Genomic DNA, 16,910 nt, shown 5'->3' on the forward strand with positions numbered 1-16,910 from the left:
GCGGCAGCAACAACGTTCGCCTTGGGTGCCACCGCCTTTCGTTACAGTGGATTTCAAATTTTGGCCCTTAACTATCACCATTCGTAAATGTTAGTTAACCGTTCTTGAGTAGTAAAATTGCACAAGAACTAGCGGTGGCAATCGGCGATGGACAGCGAAGTGAGATAGAAGCCAAACGAGTTGCACAGGAGACAGAGCGTGCAGGCTAGGAGGAGAGAGTGCGTCGGCAGGCTAGGAGGAGAGAGAATGGGAAGAAGGCAGAAGACACCAATTTCCCAAGTGAGGCCACCACCCTCCACATGGCACCTCATGAGTGGCCGGGGACCACGCTGATGTGATGTGGAGTTCCCGGACCACCCAATATTTTCTCGTCTAGGATCAGCCAATATTTTTCTCCTTTTGTTTTCTGATAAAAGCATGGTTATTGAAATAACGCAAGTTTACAAACTGGTCCGCTCAAATCTTAAAGATCAGCTAGGCTCAGTTCTGTTTTTCACTTGCAGCTATCAAGGAGCACCGCACAAGCACCGGTTGTGGAAGTACACCGTGTAATCGAAGCTCTGCAACCGCCCGCCCACCGGAATCTCCCCGCACAGCCGGTTGTAGCTCACGTTCAGGAGCTGGAGCTCCAGACCCGCCATAGCCTTCGGAATCGACCCGTATATCTTATTATGGTTCATGTCCAGGGTCGTCAAGCTCTCGTTAAAATCCACCTTCGACAGGTCGAACTCGAACTGGTTCCTCGAGATGTCGTGATGGTACGTGCTCTTGTTCCTTCCGAGCACCAGCGATGCGTCCCCTTGAAGCCTGTTCCGGGAAAGGTCAGGCTTCCCGAAGTCGACGCCGGCGAAGGTCGCCAGGAGCTCCCGGAGAGGCTGTTGTGAGAGGATGAGGTAGAGGTTGTTACCCTTGAGGTTGGCAAGGGAAGCCGGTATCTTCCCCGGTGAGCTGGTTACGGTCGAGGCCGACGGTGCCAGGCCGGGGATGGTGGAGAGAAGTCGGGGGATGCTGCCCGGTAGCTTGTTGAAGGAGAGGTTGAGGTAGGTGAGGTTCTTGAGCTGGCCGAGGAAGGAGGGATTGGGCCGGTGAGATTGAGCCAGCTGAGTCTCAAGAAATTAAGGTACTTGAGCTTGGTGAAGGACTCTGGGATCGGGCCGGTGAAGTTGGAGAGCTTGTGGAGGGTGAGGGATTGGAGGTAAGTGAGGTCGCCGATGGCGGAGGGGATTTGGCCAGGGAGGTCGGCGGCGAATAAGAAGAGGGAGATGACGCGGTGGGTCTTGCGGTGGCACTTGAGGCCGTACCAGTAGCAGTCGGTGTCCGGGTTCCAGGAGGAGGAGGTAGGGGCTGTCGAGGGAGAACTTTATGCGGAGGAGGACCTCCTTGTCCTCGGGTGGCAGAGGATGGCGGAGGCGGGGCGGAGGAGGAAGGAGAGGAGGGGCAGGACGAGCAGGAGGAGGCGGGCCAGAGACATTGTTGAAGGTAGTGGTGGAGAGTTGTATTTTATAGGAGGAAGTCGTGTGTGGCAACTGGGGGAAGGTTTGCTGGATTTGGACTCATTTAAGACGAGAAAATATTAGGTAGGAAACACTACCCGTAGGCAAAGTGGAAACCATACAAAATTGACACGTGTCGTCCACGTCAACAATTCAAAATTTGGCTCTCCCTCTTCCTCTGTCCTCTCTTCAATAGACTCTGGCCCATCTCTCTCAACACGCTCTGATGCTCTCTCTCCTATGCTGTCCTTTGACAGCGAATTGGCCAGCAAGGGCGTTCCGCAGAGGAAAGAGAGACAGGGTGGAGCGGAGGTCGCGAGAGGGAGGCAAAGGGGCATTGGCATCGGCGTTGGGGGCGAAGGCGGAGGCGCGTCGGCATCGTGCTTCGCTGGAAGAGAGGCACGACTTCGCGAAGGGGGAGAGGGAGAGAGCGGAGCGGAGGTCGTGAGAGGGAGGCGAAGGAGCGTCGGCGGCGTCGGCGGTAGGGTCGAGGGCGACGGAGGCAACCAGTGGAGGCAAAGGCGGAGGGTTGAACCTTTGTTTTTTTCTCTGAACCCTCCGCGATTTTGTTCTCACTGCGACGAAGCGGAGGAGAGGGAGAGACAGGGAGAGGGAGGAGGAGACGGTCTGCAGAGGAGAGCAGAGGAGAGAGCGTCAGAGTGTGTGCAGAGAGGTGAAAATATTGATTGGGTGGTCCGGGACCACCCAATATTTTCGAAGAACAAAGGAGAGGGGAGAGCAAAATTGTTGAGAGTGGGACCCGAATTACACGTGAACAACACGTGTCGACTTTTTGTATGGTTTTCCATTTCACCTACGTGGAGTGTTTAACCTACCTAATATTTCTCCATTTAAGACTATTTCTACTTCTAATTCTATAATTTCTTTTATATATATATTATATATCTCTTCACCAAATAATTTTTCTAAAATGCAAAGTATACGCTCTTTTCCCATTCTTTTGAAGAATTGCTGGTGGAATTACTGCTCTATAATTTAAGAATGCAAATCCTTAGCAATAATTAAGAGTAAATTATATTAGTGGCCCAGCTAAGCGACTTTGAAGTAAGAGCCATTTTGGATATGAGAACCCCATCTTGCTCATGATGTCTCAAAACACTTTGGATTCATTTTGCCAAGCATGGAAATTCATCTCAATATCATCACCCATTCTTATATCCTTACTTAATAATCTAGAGGCAAAAACGTGAAAAATTTTCATTTGTTTCATTGTGTGGAGAGTCTAACTATCAAACTTAGTCCTCATCGTCTCAACCCAACGTGGATCAGTAGCAAAAGGTACTAAAACCATCCTTACGTTGAATTCATGATTTTCTAAGATATGGTGTTAATTTTGACTCTCACACTTGGTTATTTGTTTTGTTTATTTCACTCATGCTAAATTACATTCACAATAGATAGAAAGAACACAAAATTTTTATCATTTCAGTCTAGGAAAGGAAAAAGTCTTTTGTTATTGAAAGAGAACTTTGATTTGATGAAAGTACAAAGAAGTCAGATATAGCAAAGGTTTACTGACTTAATATAAGTGAAGATACACACATAATGACAAAATCAACTAAAAGTGTATATACAAATGGTTGATGGAGATAATTATTCAAAAAAGTTCTAAATTTATTATACATCGATTAATTCAGTCTTAAATTTTTTATTGATTTGTCAATTTAATCTTAAACTTTTTTACTGTATTAATTAAGTCTTAAATCTTATGAAATTTTATTTATTTAGTCTGAACTTATTATGTAGATAATTAGTTGAAAATATTATATTGACAAATTGTTTTTTTTTTTTTTTTATGATTCAGGAAATCAGTAAGCTAGCGGGTAAACCACAGGGCACGAGGAAACCACTATTCTCGTGAAATGGGTAAGTTCACTTGCAACATGCGGGATTCGAACTTCTCCCATTCGTGAGGGAAAAAACCCGAAATCGGTAGGGCCACTCAGTGCGATGGTAATAATGACAAATTGTTGATACGTTTAGATTGAACAATTTTTCCATAGTCAGCGCTACTTGGAACGGTCAAGAACGAAAGCTATCTCTCCTTCAACCTTATTTACGGATGCCATGTTCATTCCTCCATGTGGCTCGGCATATGCGAAGCGGCCAGTGAAGGAGGCCTACGCTGGCATTTAAAGATTTGTCCATAGTTGACTGTCGAAAGGGGCCTGGACTCTCTTTCAAGGGATCATCCCCTGATTTGCGTTACTGTGGCTAGGCCCGATCCGTTCCCATCGTCTTGATGATCTAGTCGGATTGAATTAAGAAATTGCTTGTTTTTCATGACACTGTTGGTTTAGGAATCTGTTTTCAGCACCCCTGGGGGGTTGCATGCTGCAAATCAAATGCTCTAGAATGTCCTGGATAACCTCTAGCAGATTGGGTCAATCATAAATTACAAGTACGGCATTGACAAGTTATTCAAATATTAGATATCATAATCACTTCCGTTATATAAAATAAGTTCCATTGCTTGTTGAGTAAAATTGTCGACCCGAGGAACGGGTGAGAGAAGTCCACAAGTGTATTGTTCCAAGATTTGGCACGTGACTAAGAAACATAGAATTTGGAAAGAAAATCTTTTCCTTTGAAAAATGAAGTCAAAGTTACGCGAAATCAAATTAATAGACATCATTTCGTAGATTCCCATTTAGAGAACACAAAGAAATCCAACCATAGGAAGAACCTGCATATATCACGTGTCCTCAAATCTATGTTTGGAACTTTTAAAGGTTGCATATAAAATTTGCTTGCTCATTCCTTCAATCTGTGGGATTTGTAGGTGTGAACTTCAATTTGTGTCTAGTGGGTATTAGTATCATCATATAAGCAATGCGTTCTAGTTGGATTTCCTGGACAACGACTCATTCCAACTTCGGGCCTAGGGCTATTTCCTCGGACAGATTTCTCCAATTCAATCCAAATTGAAAAGGGCAAATTCCTCTGCTTCGGTTGGAAGGGGAGTATGTAAACTCCCTATATTACATTGGCAATTTGGCATCAATGTCGGGTCCAAAGTGAGAATAAGAAAAAAATGAAGCGTAAGTAATTCACTTTGTAAAATGCATCACAATATTTTTAACCACACATACCATTATCAACACAAGTTAGTAAATGATTTGTCCGGACTATGTAAAAATAGATATGGAAAATGGAATATCATCATTTATTATTTTTTTTTTTATGGTATATCATAATTGACAATAAGGTTATTCTCATAAAATTCAATGTGCCCGATTCCACGAACGATATAATTCAAATGCTTACCTAATTTCTAAGGGCATTTTAAAAGTAATCTTCTCTTTCAAGGAAAAAGTAAAAATATTGTCATCCAGCCAGGGAGCTGTAAAATTTCTTGAGATTAGGGTCGGGATTAAGTCAAGCACGATCCATCGGTACAACGGCCGGGATTGTGGAGTTCACTTGGTCAAATGGACATCCAAGTGAGCCCAAGGCAAAGCATATGCTCTAATCTCTAATTTGGGATTAACAAGAAAATATTGTTGTACTATCCATTCCCGAGCGATTGCGGGACTTCTGTGACGGTCACGCTTCGTCCTGTGCTGGGCACAGCGCGGCGCGTGGGTGTTCGGACGACGTTGGGATGTGGAGGGACGAGCAGAACGAGATGATAATATCGACCCAAGGCGGGGTCCGGAAACGACAGGAGAAAGTTGTCTGGTCTGCGGAGAGGAAGAGCTTTGAGTGGGGAAGCACCAAAACAGCACCCACCACTGAACCGAAAAAGGAAAAGAATCAGGCTGATATCGATAATGGATAAGGATATTACGGGGGCCCACCGAGCAAGTTGTATGGCAGAACCTTCTTTCGCAAAATGAGAAAATAAAGGAAGCACACGTTTGACCAAGGACTCAACTTACCTTATTGAGAAAATATCGGCTGAAGCTGTCATCTCAGCAAAAAACGAGTCCATTTATTTTACGACACGTGTCATCAAAGGCCCCGCAAGTCAGTCTCTGTCTCCCCTTCTCTTCCTCCCTCACCCTCTCTTCTCTCTCTGCACGTCTTCCCCTTTCTCTCTCTCCTCCGCCTGACCCCTTTTCTCCTCTGTTTTTTTTTTAAATATAAATATCGGGATTCAATAGGCAGCTCTTTTTCTTTTTCTGATAAAAGCATGGTTATTGAAATAACGCAAGTTTACAAACTGATCCGCTCAAATCTTAAAGATCGGCTAGGCTCAGTTCTGTTTTTCACTTGCAGCTATCAAGAGGAGCACCGCACAAGCACCGGTTGTGGAAGTACGCCGTGTAATCGAAGCTCTGCAACCGCCCGCCCACCGGAATCTCCCCGCACAGCCGGTTGTAGCTCACGTTCAGGAACTGGAGTTCCAGACCCGCCACGGCCTTCGGAATCGACCCGTATATCTTATTATGGTTCATGTACAGGTACAGCCACCACAGGCTCTCGTTAAACTCCACCGTCGACAGATCGAACTCGAACTGGTTCCTCGAGATGTCGATGTCGCTTGTCCTCTTGCTCCCCCCGAACAGCAGCGACGCGTCCCCCTGAAGCCTGTTACGGGAAAGGTCGAGCTTCCCGAAGTCGACGCCGGCGAAGGTCGCCGGGAGCTCGCCGGAGAGGCTGTTGTGGGAGAGGATGAGGTAGAGGTTATTACCCTTGAGGTTGGCAAGGGAAGCCGGTATCTTCCCGGTGAGCCGGTTACGGTCGAGGCCGATGTAACCAAGGCCGGGGATGGTGGAGAGGGAGTCGGGGATGCTGCCGGTGAGCTTGTTGAAGGAGAGGTCGAGTTGGGTGAGGTTCTTGAGCTGGCCGAGGAAGGAGGGGATTGGGCCGGTGAGATTGAGCCAGCTGAGAGTCAGGAAATTCAGGTACTTGAGCTTGGTAAAGGACTCTGGGATCGGGCCGGTGAAGTTGGAGATCTTGCGGAGGGTGAGGTCTTGGAGGTAAGTGAGGTCGCCGATGGCGGAGGGGATTTGGCCAGGGAGGTGGGAGGCGAGGAAGAAGAGGGAGATGACGCGGTGGGTCTTGCGGTGGCACTTGAGGCCGTACCAGTAGCAGCAGTCGGTGTTCGGGTCCCAGGAGGGGAGGATGTAGGGGCTGTTGAAGGAGGACTTTATGCGGAGGAGGACCTCCTTGTCCTCCGGGTGGCAGAGGATGGCGGAGGCGGGGCGGCAGAGGAAGAAGGAGAGGAGGGACAGGAGGAGGAGGAGGGGGAGGCGGGCCAGAGACTTTGTTGAAGGTGGTGGTGGTGAGGCACGAGTTTTAAATGAGTGAGAAAGGAGGAGGCGGGGAGAGTTGTATTTTTATAGGAGGAAGTCGTGTGTGGCAGCTAGGGAAGGTTTGCTGGATTTTGACTCATTTAAGACTATTTCTACTTCTAATAACTTCTTATATATTATATATATCTCTTCGCAAATAATTTTTCTAAAAAGCAAAGTATACGCTCTTTTCCTGTTCTATTGAAGAATTGCTCGTGGAATTACTGTTATATAATTTAACATGCAGATCCTTAGCAATGATTAAGAGTAAATTCTATCAATGGGCCCATACGCTAACACGACTTTGAAGTAAGAGCCATTTTGGATATGGGAACCCCATCTCGCCTATCATGTCTCAAAACACTTTGGATCCATTTTGCCAAGCATGAAAATTCATCTCAATATCATCACCCATTCTTATATCTTCACTTAATAATCTAAAAGGCAAAGACGTGAAAATTTTCATTTGTTTCATTGTGTGGAGAGTTTAACTATCAAACTTATTCCTCATTGTTAGCAAAGGTACTAACCATCTTATGTTGAATTCATGATTTTCTAAGATATGGTGTTAATTTTGACTCTCACACTTTGGTTATTTGTTTTGTTTTTTCGTTTATGCTAAATTGCATTCACAATAGATAGAAAGAACGCAAAAGTTTTATCATTTCGGTTTAGGAAAGGAAAAGGTCTTCTGTTATTGAAAGAGAGCTTTGATTTGATGAAAGTACAAAGAATTCGAGATATAGCAAGAGGTTTACTAACTTAATATAAGTGAAGACACACATATTGACAAAAACAACTAAAACTGTATATAACAAATGGTTGATGGAGATAACTATTAAAAAGTTTTAAATCAGTTAATTTAGTCTTAAACTTTTTGATAATTTGTCAATTTAATCTTAATTTTTTATTGTATTAATTAAGTATTAAATCTTATGAAATTTTTATCTATTTAGTGCTAAGTTTATTATGTAGATAATTAGTCAAATGGATTATATTTACAAATCGTTGAACAATTTTTCCATAGTCGGCGCTACTTGGACCGGTCAAGAACAAAGCTATCTCTCCTTCAACCTTATTTACGGATGCCACGATTCATTCCTCCACGTGGCTCGGCATATCGAAGTGGCCGGCATTTAAAGATTTGTCCATAGTTGACTGTCGAAGGGACCGCCGTCATGTTAGAATAGAATAAAATAATTGCTTCGTTTGAATTCCCATTAACGAATCTGGAGACGATTTTTTTTTCCCTTCCTTTCAACTCGAACGAGCAACTTCTGGGAGAATATTTCTTGCCGCAACTACAAAATCAGTCACTAAAAGTTAACCAAACATGACACCGTTACTGCAGTGAGTCAGTGATTTGAATTCGGTTTGGATGTTGAAGATCATTTATTCATTTCTCCAATTTATCATCGGTCTCAAGAAACCTTGATTAGTTTGCGAGGATAGATATGAATTTAGGTATATCAGTTATGAATTCTCATTCTTATCGTGATGGGATAAAAATCATGGACTCGCTTAATGGATAGTGATTACAAGGCCTTGAATTCTATGTCTAAAAATTACTATGTATTCTCCATTTAGTCAACTCTCTTGGTAAGATTTCCGTGAGTTTAATTTCTTTTGTCCAATCCTTGTAATTAGTTTTGAGCAACATCGCCTTCGATCACGTGTCTTTCTGATCCCTCGCTCATCAAAAATGCTAATGCCACGCCAATGGAAGAGATTATTGAAAGCTAAATAGCCTGGAAGATACAAGCAAAAACAAAAACAAAAACAATTGACAAGAAACATTCGCTTGCGGAGAGTCGAACGCGGTTGAAGACTTAAATGTCGACTTGTCGCTTTCGCCTTTGACTCCACAACTTCTCCCACTCAAGATCAATGAACACTATGGAACGCAGACGTGAGATGGTGATTATCAGTCAGTGGCCGTGAACAGTTCAAGCCACCCTCCCACCGAGTAACACCGCACAAGCAACGGTTATGGAAATACACCGAGTAACCAAAGCTCTACGACCGCTCTCCCACCGGAATCTCCCCACACAACCTGTTGTAGCTCAAGTCCGAGAACTGCAGCAGCAGATCCTTCATCGCCTCCGGCATCGCCCCATCAATCTTGTTAGGGTTAATGTCCAGCCACATAATGCTCTGGCTCAGCTCCACCCTCGATAGGTTGAACTCAAACAGGTTCCTTGAGATGTCGATGTAGTCGTTCGTCTTGTTCACCCCGAACAGCAGCGACGTGTATCCCTGCAGCCTGTTCCAAGATGGGTCCTCACAAAATTTACGCGAAAGCATATTGCTGGAGACCATTTGCCCAGATTTCTCATTCAGAAAATACAAAGGAATCAACCATTGGTGCAGCCCAAAACATTGGAACTCATTATTAGGGCCTCTGCACATTATATTCCCTCAAGTCTATGTTTGCCACTTTCAAAGGTTGCCTATAAAATCTGCATGCTCATTCCTTCCAATTTGTGAGATTTGTAAGTGTGAACTTCAATTTTTGTCTAGCGGGTATTAGAATCACCGTATAAGCACTACGTTCTAGTTGGATTTCCTGGACGCTTTAATCCACTTTGGGCCTAGGGCTATTTCCTTGGAGGGACTGCTCCCATTCAAGCCCCAATTCAATCCATATTGAAAAGAGGCAAATTCCTTTGCGTCGGTTGGAGGGGGAGTATGTGCAAACTCCCAAAATTAGATGGGCAATTTGGCACTGACGTCCGGTCAAAAGTGAGAAAAAAAAAAAGAAAAAAAAAGAATAAGTAATTCACTTGTAATGCATCACAATTTTTTTAACAGGTTTACCATTATCAAGTTAGTAAATTTGTTGTCCAGAATGTTTACATAGATACAAAAAAGGGTAAATCATAATTGATAATAACATCATTCCCATAAACCACTCGAACCCAGAGTTAGCTGGTTCTCCCCGACATGATTCAACTGCCTGGTTCATACACAATATAGTTAAAGAACTTATCCAATTTCAAATGACATTTTAAAAGTAAAAGGTATTATCATCCAGCCGGTTGGTATTAGGCCGGGCTGATCCATCGGTACAACAATGGGAATTTAGGAGTTCACTTGGTCCAATGAACATCCAAATTAACCCAAGCAAAGCATGCTCCTTACCTCACACGCCACATGGGCTGTCATGCTATCTATTCCTGAGAGTTTCCAGGACAATCACGCATCGTCCTGTGCTTTGTACAACGTTGGGATGCGGAAGGCCCAAATGAACGAGAAAATTTCGACCGGAGGCGTGGGCCGGATACAACGGGAACGTTGTCTTATCTGTGCAGAGGAAGCACCAAAACAAAACTGCTGAACCAGCAGCCCCTTTGTTCTGAACCGAAAATGGAAAAGAAGAAGGCTCTGGTATGGACATGGATATGTATATACGGGGGCCCACCATCCAAGCTGTATACCAAAACCTTTTTTTGCACATGTTTGACCAGGGACGCAACTTGTCTTATTAGTTTGACTTTGACCCTTGACCCAACCCATATTATATTGTCTACAGCCCCAGCGACAGCGAGCAGAGGAGTGCAAATTTTTTAAAAACGTGGTTTTTGTTTTGTTATATAGGTAAAGCTTGAAGGAACGTGTTGGCTTCTGATTTAATAGCTGCTCCTTCGAAAAAACTGCCTATTATGGCTATGTAAAGGGACCAATGGACGTGCATGAGTTTAACCGAGATGGAGATTTAATTCTGCCTTTGAATATACTAGGAAATTTAAAGGCCAATAGCTAGCTAGGAAGAGAGTGCTTAACGAGTTTAGTTGATCAGTGACTAGTTAACGTATTAAGAGATATTAAATGAAAAGTTAGTCAATCATTTTTCTTCATATAGGTTTAGGATTTGAACTATTTAAAAAAAAAACACTTGAGACGTGTTAAGATATATTACATGGAAAGTTACTCAAACATTTTTTCTTATATAGGTTTAGAATTTGAACTCTTTTTTTTTTTTTTTTCCGATAAAACACTCAAGTTGCGTCAGGAATCTCAATATTGTCTGATGGCCATGAACCCAAGAGCATGAGCAAATGCTAGAAATGAAAAGAGGCGTTTTTTTTTTTTTTTTTTTTTATGTAGTTTTTTTACTTGCTAAATCTTTTAATGAAAATATAACAGAATCATATTTGATTCTATGGACAAGGCTGTTAATTTCAGTTCGTAGAGTTCAACAAAAGAACAACCAAATCATCAGCTTGAAATATGACGACGACTCACGTGGAGTCAAAAGAAGCATCGGGATTCAAAAGACAGTCCTTTCCTTTTCTGATCAAAGCATGGTTATCGAAGGTAAAAACAAGTTTACGAGCAGGTTTGCTCAAATCTTAAAGCACCGGCGATGTAGCTGAGGTTGGGTATAATAGTCTTTGGGTTACTATAAGAATAACAATTTGCTGTGAATCACAAATTTTTAAAAAAGTGGCCCCACAACAAGATTTACTCCTAGACTTTGTTAGTATAACAATCTTTGGGTTACTATAAAAATATGTAAAAATAACAGTTTGTTGTGGATCACAAATTTTTAAAAGAGTGGCCCTACAACAATTTATAATTATTTGTTATTTGATTTTTGTGCTTTATAATAAACTATTATATTAATAATAGATTAAAGATTGTTACATAATCATTTATTGTTGCTCTTATTATTGCTAACGATTTGTATATTAAAACATGGAACAATAATTCCACCGACATTTCTTCTATAGATGGAAAAAATGGCGCATGCTTCTCTTTTTACATTTTTTTTGTAATATCTATATACAGAAGAAATTATAAAATAGTTTATTTCATTTGCCATCGAAATGAGTAGGCAATTGGCCTGCTTTAGGCATATGATTTTCACCCATAATTTAAACTTACAATTTTCACTCTAAAATTTGAAAACAAGATAAGGCATTTTAAGTTTCACAATTTCTACATGTCAAAGGATAAAGTCGCCAGATTTACAAAAGAAAATTAAAAGTACAAATAATCTTAAAATGAGTTCAAAACGAAAAATCCCTCCCCCCGTTTCCACACACAACTTCCTCTTTTAAAATACGACTCTCCATACCTCCTCCTTCCTCACTCATCCAAAACTCATGCCCCACCACCACCACCTTCAACAATGTCTCTGGCCTGCCTCCTCCTCCTCCTCCTGCCCCTCCTCTCCTTCTTCCTCCTCCGCCCCGCCTCCGCCGTCCTCTGCCACCCGGAGGACAAGGAGGTCCTCCTCGGCATTAAGTCCTCCTTCAAGGACCCCAACGTCCTCGCCGCCTGGGACCCGAACGTCGAATGCTGCCACTGGTACTGCCTCAAGTGCCACTACAAGACCCACCGCGTCCTCTCTCTCTTCTTCCTCAAATCCGACCTCCCCGGCCAAATCCCCTCCGCCATAGGCGACCTCACTTAACTTCAAGACCTCACCCTCCACAAGCTCTCGAACTTCACCGGCCCGATCCCAGAGTCCTTTACCAAGCTCAAGTACCTGAATTTCCTGACTCTCAGCTGGCCCAATCTCACCGGCCCAATCCCTTCCTTCCTCGGCCAGCTCAAGAACCTCACCTACCTCAACCTCTCCTTCAACAAGCTCACCGGCAGCATCCCTGACTCTCTCTCCACCATCCCCGGCCTCGGCTACATTGGCCTCGACCGTAACCAGCTCATGGGGAAGATCCCGGCTTCCCTCGCCAACCTCAAGGGTAACAGCCTCTACCTCATCCTCTCCCACAACAGCCTCTCCGGCGAGCTCCCGGCAACCTTTGCCGGCATCGACTTTGGGAAGCTCGACCTTTCCCGGAACAGGCTTCAGGGGGACGCATCGCTGGTGTTTGGGAGGAACAAGAGCACGTACCACATCGACATCTCGAGGAACCAGTTCGAGTTCGACCTGTCGAAGGTGGATTTTAATGAGAGCTCGACGACCCTGGACATGAACCATAATAAGATTTACGGGTCCATTCCAAAGGCTGTGGAGAGTCTCCGGTTCCTGAACGTGAGCTACAACCGGCTGTGCGGGGAGATTCCGGTTGGCGGGCGGTTGCAGAGCTTCTATTACACGGTGTACTTCCACAACCGGTACGTGCTCTTGTTGTGGTACGTGCTCTTGTTCCTTTTCTTTCTACATCTTGTAATGAAAATATAACGAAATCATATTTGATTGTATGGACAAAGCTGTCAATTGGTGGTCGTAGAGTTCAATAAAAGAACAATCAGATCATCAGGCCATGTTTGCGAGTCGCGTTGTTTGCATTGCAAAATAAATCAGCTTGAAACCTGACGACCACTCACGTGGAGTTAATGCACTGAAGACTTGAAAGAAATATAGGGATTCAATAGGCAGCCCCTTTACTTTTCTGATAAAAGCATGGTTATTGAAAAAACGCAAGTTCACAAACTGGTCCGCTTAAATCTTAAAGATCGGCTAGGCTCAGTTCTGTTTTTCACTTGCAGCTATCAAGAGGAGCACCGCACAAGCACCGGTTGTGGAAGTACACCGTGTAATAGAAGCTCTGCAACCGCCCGCCAACCGGAATCTCCCCGCACAGCCGGTTGTAGCTCACGTTCAGGAACCGGAGACTCTCCACAGCCTTTGGAATGGACCCGTAAATCTTATTATGGTTCATGTCCAGGGTCGTCGAGCTCTCATTAAAATCCACCTTCGACAGGTCGAACTCGAACTGGTTCCTCGAGATGTCGATGTGGTACGTGCTCTTGTTCCTCCCAAACACCAGCGATGCGTCCCCCTGAAGCCTGTTCCGGGAAAGGTCGAGCTTCCCAAAGTCGATGCCGGCAAAGGTTGCCGGGAGCTCGCCGGAGAGGCTGTTGTGGGAGAGGATGAGGTAGAGGCTGTTACCCTGAGGTTGGCGAGGGAAGCCGGGATCTTCCCCATGAGCTGGTTACGGTCGAGGCCAATGTAGCCGAGGCCGGGGATGGTGGAGAGAGAGTCAGGATGCTGCCGGTGAGCTTGTTGAAAGAGAGGTTGAGGTAGGTGAGGTTCTTGAGCTGGCCGAGGAAGGAAGGGATTGGGCCGGTGAGATTGAGCCAGCTGAGAGTCAGGAAATTCAGGTACTTGAGCTTGGTAAAGGACTCTGGGATCGGGCTGGTGAAGTTCGAGAGCTTGTGGAGGGTGAGGTCTTGAAGTTATGAGGTCGCCTATGGCGGAGGGGATTTGGCCGGGGAGGTCGGATTTGAGGAAGAAGAGAGAGGACGCGGTGGGTCTTGTAGTGGCACTTGAGGCAGTACCAGTGGCAGCATTCGACGTTCGGGTCCCAGGCGGCGAGGACGTTGGGGTCCTTGGAAGGAGGACTTAATGCCGAGGGAGGACCTCCTTGTCCTCCGGGTGGCAGAGGACGGCGGAGGCGGGGCGGGAGGAGGAAGAAGGAGAGGAGGGGCAGGAGGAGGAGGAGGAGGCAGGCCAGAGACATTGTTGAAGGTGGTGGTGGTGGGGCATGAGTTTTGGATGAGTGAGGAAGGAGGAGGCATGGAGAGTCGTATTTTAAAAGAGGAAGTTGTGTGTGGAAACGGGGGAGGGATTTTTCGTTTTGAACTCATTTTAAGATTATTTGTACTTTTAATTTTCTTTTGTAAATCTGGCGACTTTATCCTTTGACATGTAGAAATTGTGAAACTTAAAATGCCTTATCTTGTTTTCAAATTTTAGGGTGAAAATTATAAGTTTAAATTATGGGCGAAAATCATCTGCCTAAAGCAAGCCAATAGCCTCGTCAAAAAGAAAAAGAAAAAGAAAAAAAGCAAGCCAATTGCCTACTCATTTCGATGGCAAATGAAATAAATTATTTTTTTAATCACTGTGATTCGCCTAGTGACCACCCTTCCAACATGGAAGAGGGAGGTGAGGGGTTCAAATCCCCACATTCTTAGGGAGATGGGGTGGGGACGAGTAAGTTTCACGAGTGGGTTTTGACTCCCACACCTTACAAGAGGCGGGGTAAAAGTTTGAGAGCCGAGTGTAGAGTAGGAATAAAATAAGATGACAAATTTTTTTTTTTTATAATTTATTCTATATACATTTTACAAAAAAAAAAAAAAAAACAATCTAAAAGCGAAGCTTCCATCTATAGAAGAATTATCAGTGGAATTATCGTTCTATGTTTTAATATACAAATCATTAGCAACAATAAGAATAAAGAGAAATGATTATGTGACAGTTTTTTAAATTATTATTAAAATAACAGTTTATTATATAGCACAAAAAATCAAATAATAAATAATTATAAGTTGTTGTGGGGCTCACTCTTTCAAAAATTTGTGACTCACAACAAACTGTCACATTCTTATGGTAACTCGAATATTGTTATACTAGTAAAGTCCAAGAGTAAATCTTATCGGTGGGCCCATGCTAAACCCAACTTTGAAGTAAGAGCTATTATGGATATAGGGATCCCACCGCTTGTCACAACTCAAACACTCTTGGATTCATTTGGCCATGAATAGACGTTAATCTCAACATCACCACCTATTCTGTCCTTTCTTTTTTGTTATTATCTAAAGATGAGGACATGAACAAATTTAATTTTTTTCATCACATGGAGAGTCCAACTATCGAACTAAGTCATAGTCATCAACCCCATGTGGATCAATAACACGAGTACTAGGGGTATGCAATTGAACTGGTTTTATCCAGAAATTGAGTCGGATTGCTCGAAAAAACAAGTTTGGGAATTGACTCTTGGATCCAAAAACTTGAAACTAGTGGGAGCCGGATTCCTGATTTCAAGTAAAAGAACCATGTGGGAACTGGATCGGTTTTGGAATTGGTTTTATAAGCTAAAAGCAAAAGCCCTAATTCTATTTCTAACCTTAGGTCCTCGGCCCTCTACTCGTGTTGTCTTTCCTCCTCGCATGGCGACCCCTCACTAGTCACCACCATCGTCGTTCGTCAATCCTCTATCAGTCTCCAACTCTCCCATTTACACCACTGCTCGTAGCAACCCAACTCAACCTTAAGCCACCATCATCGCCCGTCAATCCTCTCTTAGTCTCTGTTGTAGTCTCTCTCTCCTTTTTTTCTCTCTACCCGCGACAACCCTAGCTTTGCCTCTCTCTTTCTGTTGTGGCTTAGCAACTCCTTGGACAAATTGGGTAGGCTTCAGAACCAATTCCAGGGCATACAACTTGGAATCGTTTATAACAAGGTAGGTTCCTACCAACCCTGGAACTGCTCACCTCTTCTAATGAGTACTAATCCACCCCAATGTTGAATTCAAGTGCTAATTTTGACTCTCTCATTATTTTTATTTATTTATTCTGTTCATCTTAAGTTACGATGTTGATATACAGTAAGACCGCGAGAGTTTTATCATTTGGGCTGAGGAAAGAAAAAGGTCTTGCCATCATTGAAAGAGAACTTTGATTTGATACATAGATTGAGAATACAAAAGCACGAGGGTTTGGGATAAGGCAAAGAGGTTTACTAACTTAATATAAGTGAAGAGACGCCCGTAAATTACGACCCGTAATGACAAAATCAACCTAAAGTGTACGTCCAGATAGTTGGCGCCGCTTGGACCGGTCAAGATCGAAGGCTATCTCTCCTCGAACCTTATTCCACGGATGCCACGTTCATTCCTCCACGTGGTTCGGCATGTCTAGAGGGACCAATGAAGGAAGGCCTGCGCCGGCGTTTAAGATTTCTATTAGAATAGAATAAAATCATTGCTTCGTTTCAACTCGCATTAATGAATCTGAAAGATGATTTTTTTCCCCTTATTTTTTTCCTTCGTTAGTACTAGAACGTGCAACTTCTGGGACAATTTTTTTTCTGCAACCACAAAGTCAGTCGCTAAAAGTTAACTGAACATAACGCCGTCACGGTGGTTGGTTGGGTGGTCCGAGATTTAATTTGGATGTCGAACATCATTGGTTCAATCATCCAATTTATCCTTGATCTCAAAAAACATCGGTTGGTTCGCATGGATGGGCATAGGTTTAGGTATATTGTCGGTTTTCGATTCTCTTTCTCATCATGGGGTAAAAGATCACGAGCTTGCTTAATGGACAAGTAATGGATAAATTACTACGAGGTCTTGAATTCTATCTCTAAAAATTTACTATGTATTCTCCATCTAAGGTTTCAATGAATATAATTTCTTTAGTCCAATCCTCATAATTAGTTTTGCGCGTCACC

The 16,910-nt window shown here is 43.6% G+C and overlaps 2 protein-coding genes and 3 pseudogenes across 2 annotated transcripts; 1 reads left to right on the plus strand and 4 right to left on the minus strand.

Moving 5' to 3' along the window:
• Positions 1-493: 493 nt before the first annotated feature.
• LOC104445685 lies at positions 494-1,837 on the minus strand (annotated as a pseudogene).
• Positions 1,838-5,597: 3,760 nt separating this feature from the next.
• LOC104414700 (polygalacturonase inhibitor-like) lies at positions 5,598-6,745 on the minus strand (the record flags this gene model as incomplete). The annotated part of the gene is made up of 1 exon (XM_010025866.3): positions 5,598-6,745. A coding segment is annotated over one exon (1,020 nt), but the record flags the coding sequence as incomplete, so codon positions are not given.
• Positions 6,746-8,770: 2,025 nt separating this feature from the next.
• Positions 8,771-9,073, minus strand: LOC120287072 (polygalacturonase inhibitor-like). The gene has a single exon (XM_039299750.1). It carries the CDS (start codon positions 9,071-9,073, stop codon positions 8,771-8,773), a length of 303 nt encoding a protein of 100 aa, XP_039155684.1.
• A 2,854-nt stretch (positions 9,074-11,927) lies between these two features.
• LOC120287077 lies at positions 11,928-12,905 on the plus strand (annotated as a pseudogene).
• Positions 12,906-13,112: 207 nt separating this feature from the next.
• On the minus strand, positions 13,113-14,147 carry LOC120287082 (annotated as a pseudogene).
• Between the last annotated feature and the right edge of the window lie 2,763 nt (positions 14,148-16,910).

The sequence above is a fragment of the Eucalyptus grandis genome, chromosome 1 (genome assembly GCF_016545825.1).
Source record: "Eucalyptus grandis isolate ANBG69807.140 chromosome 1, ASM1654582v1, whole genome shotgun sequence".
Taxonomy (NCBI): domain Eukaryota; kingdom Viridiplantae; phylum Streptophyta; class Magnoliopsida; order Myrtales; family Myrtaceae; genus Eucalyptus; species Eucalyptus grandis.

What these genes read in the sequence shown, in the direction of transcription:
- LOC120287072 (XM_039299750.1), bottom strand. Translation starts at nt 9,073, where the DNA reads ATGGTCTCCAGCAATATGCTTTCGCGTAAATTTTGTGAGGACCCATCT.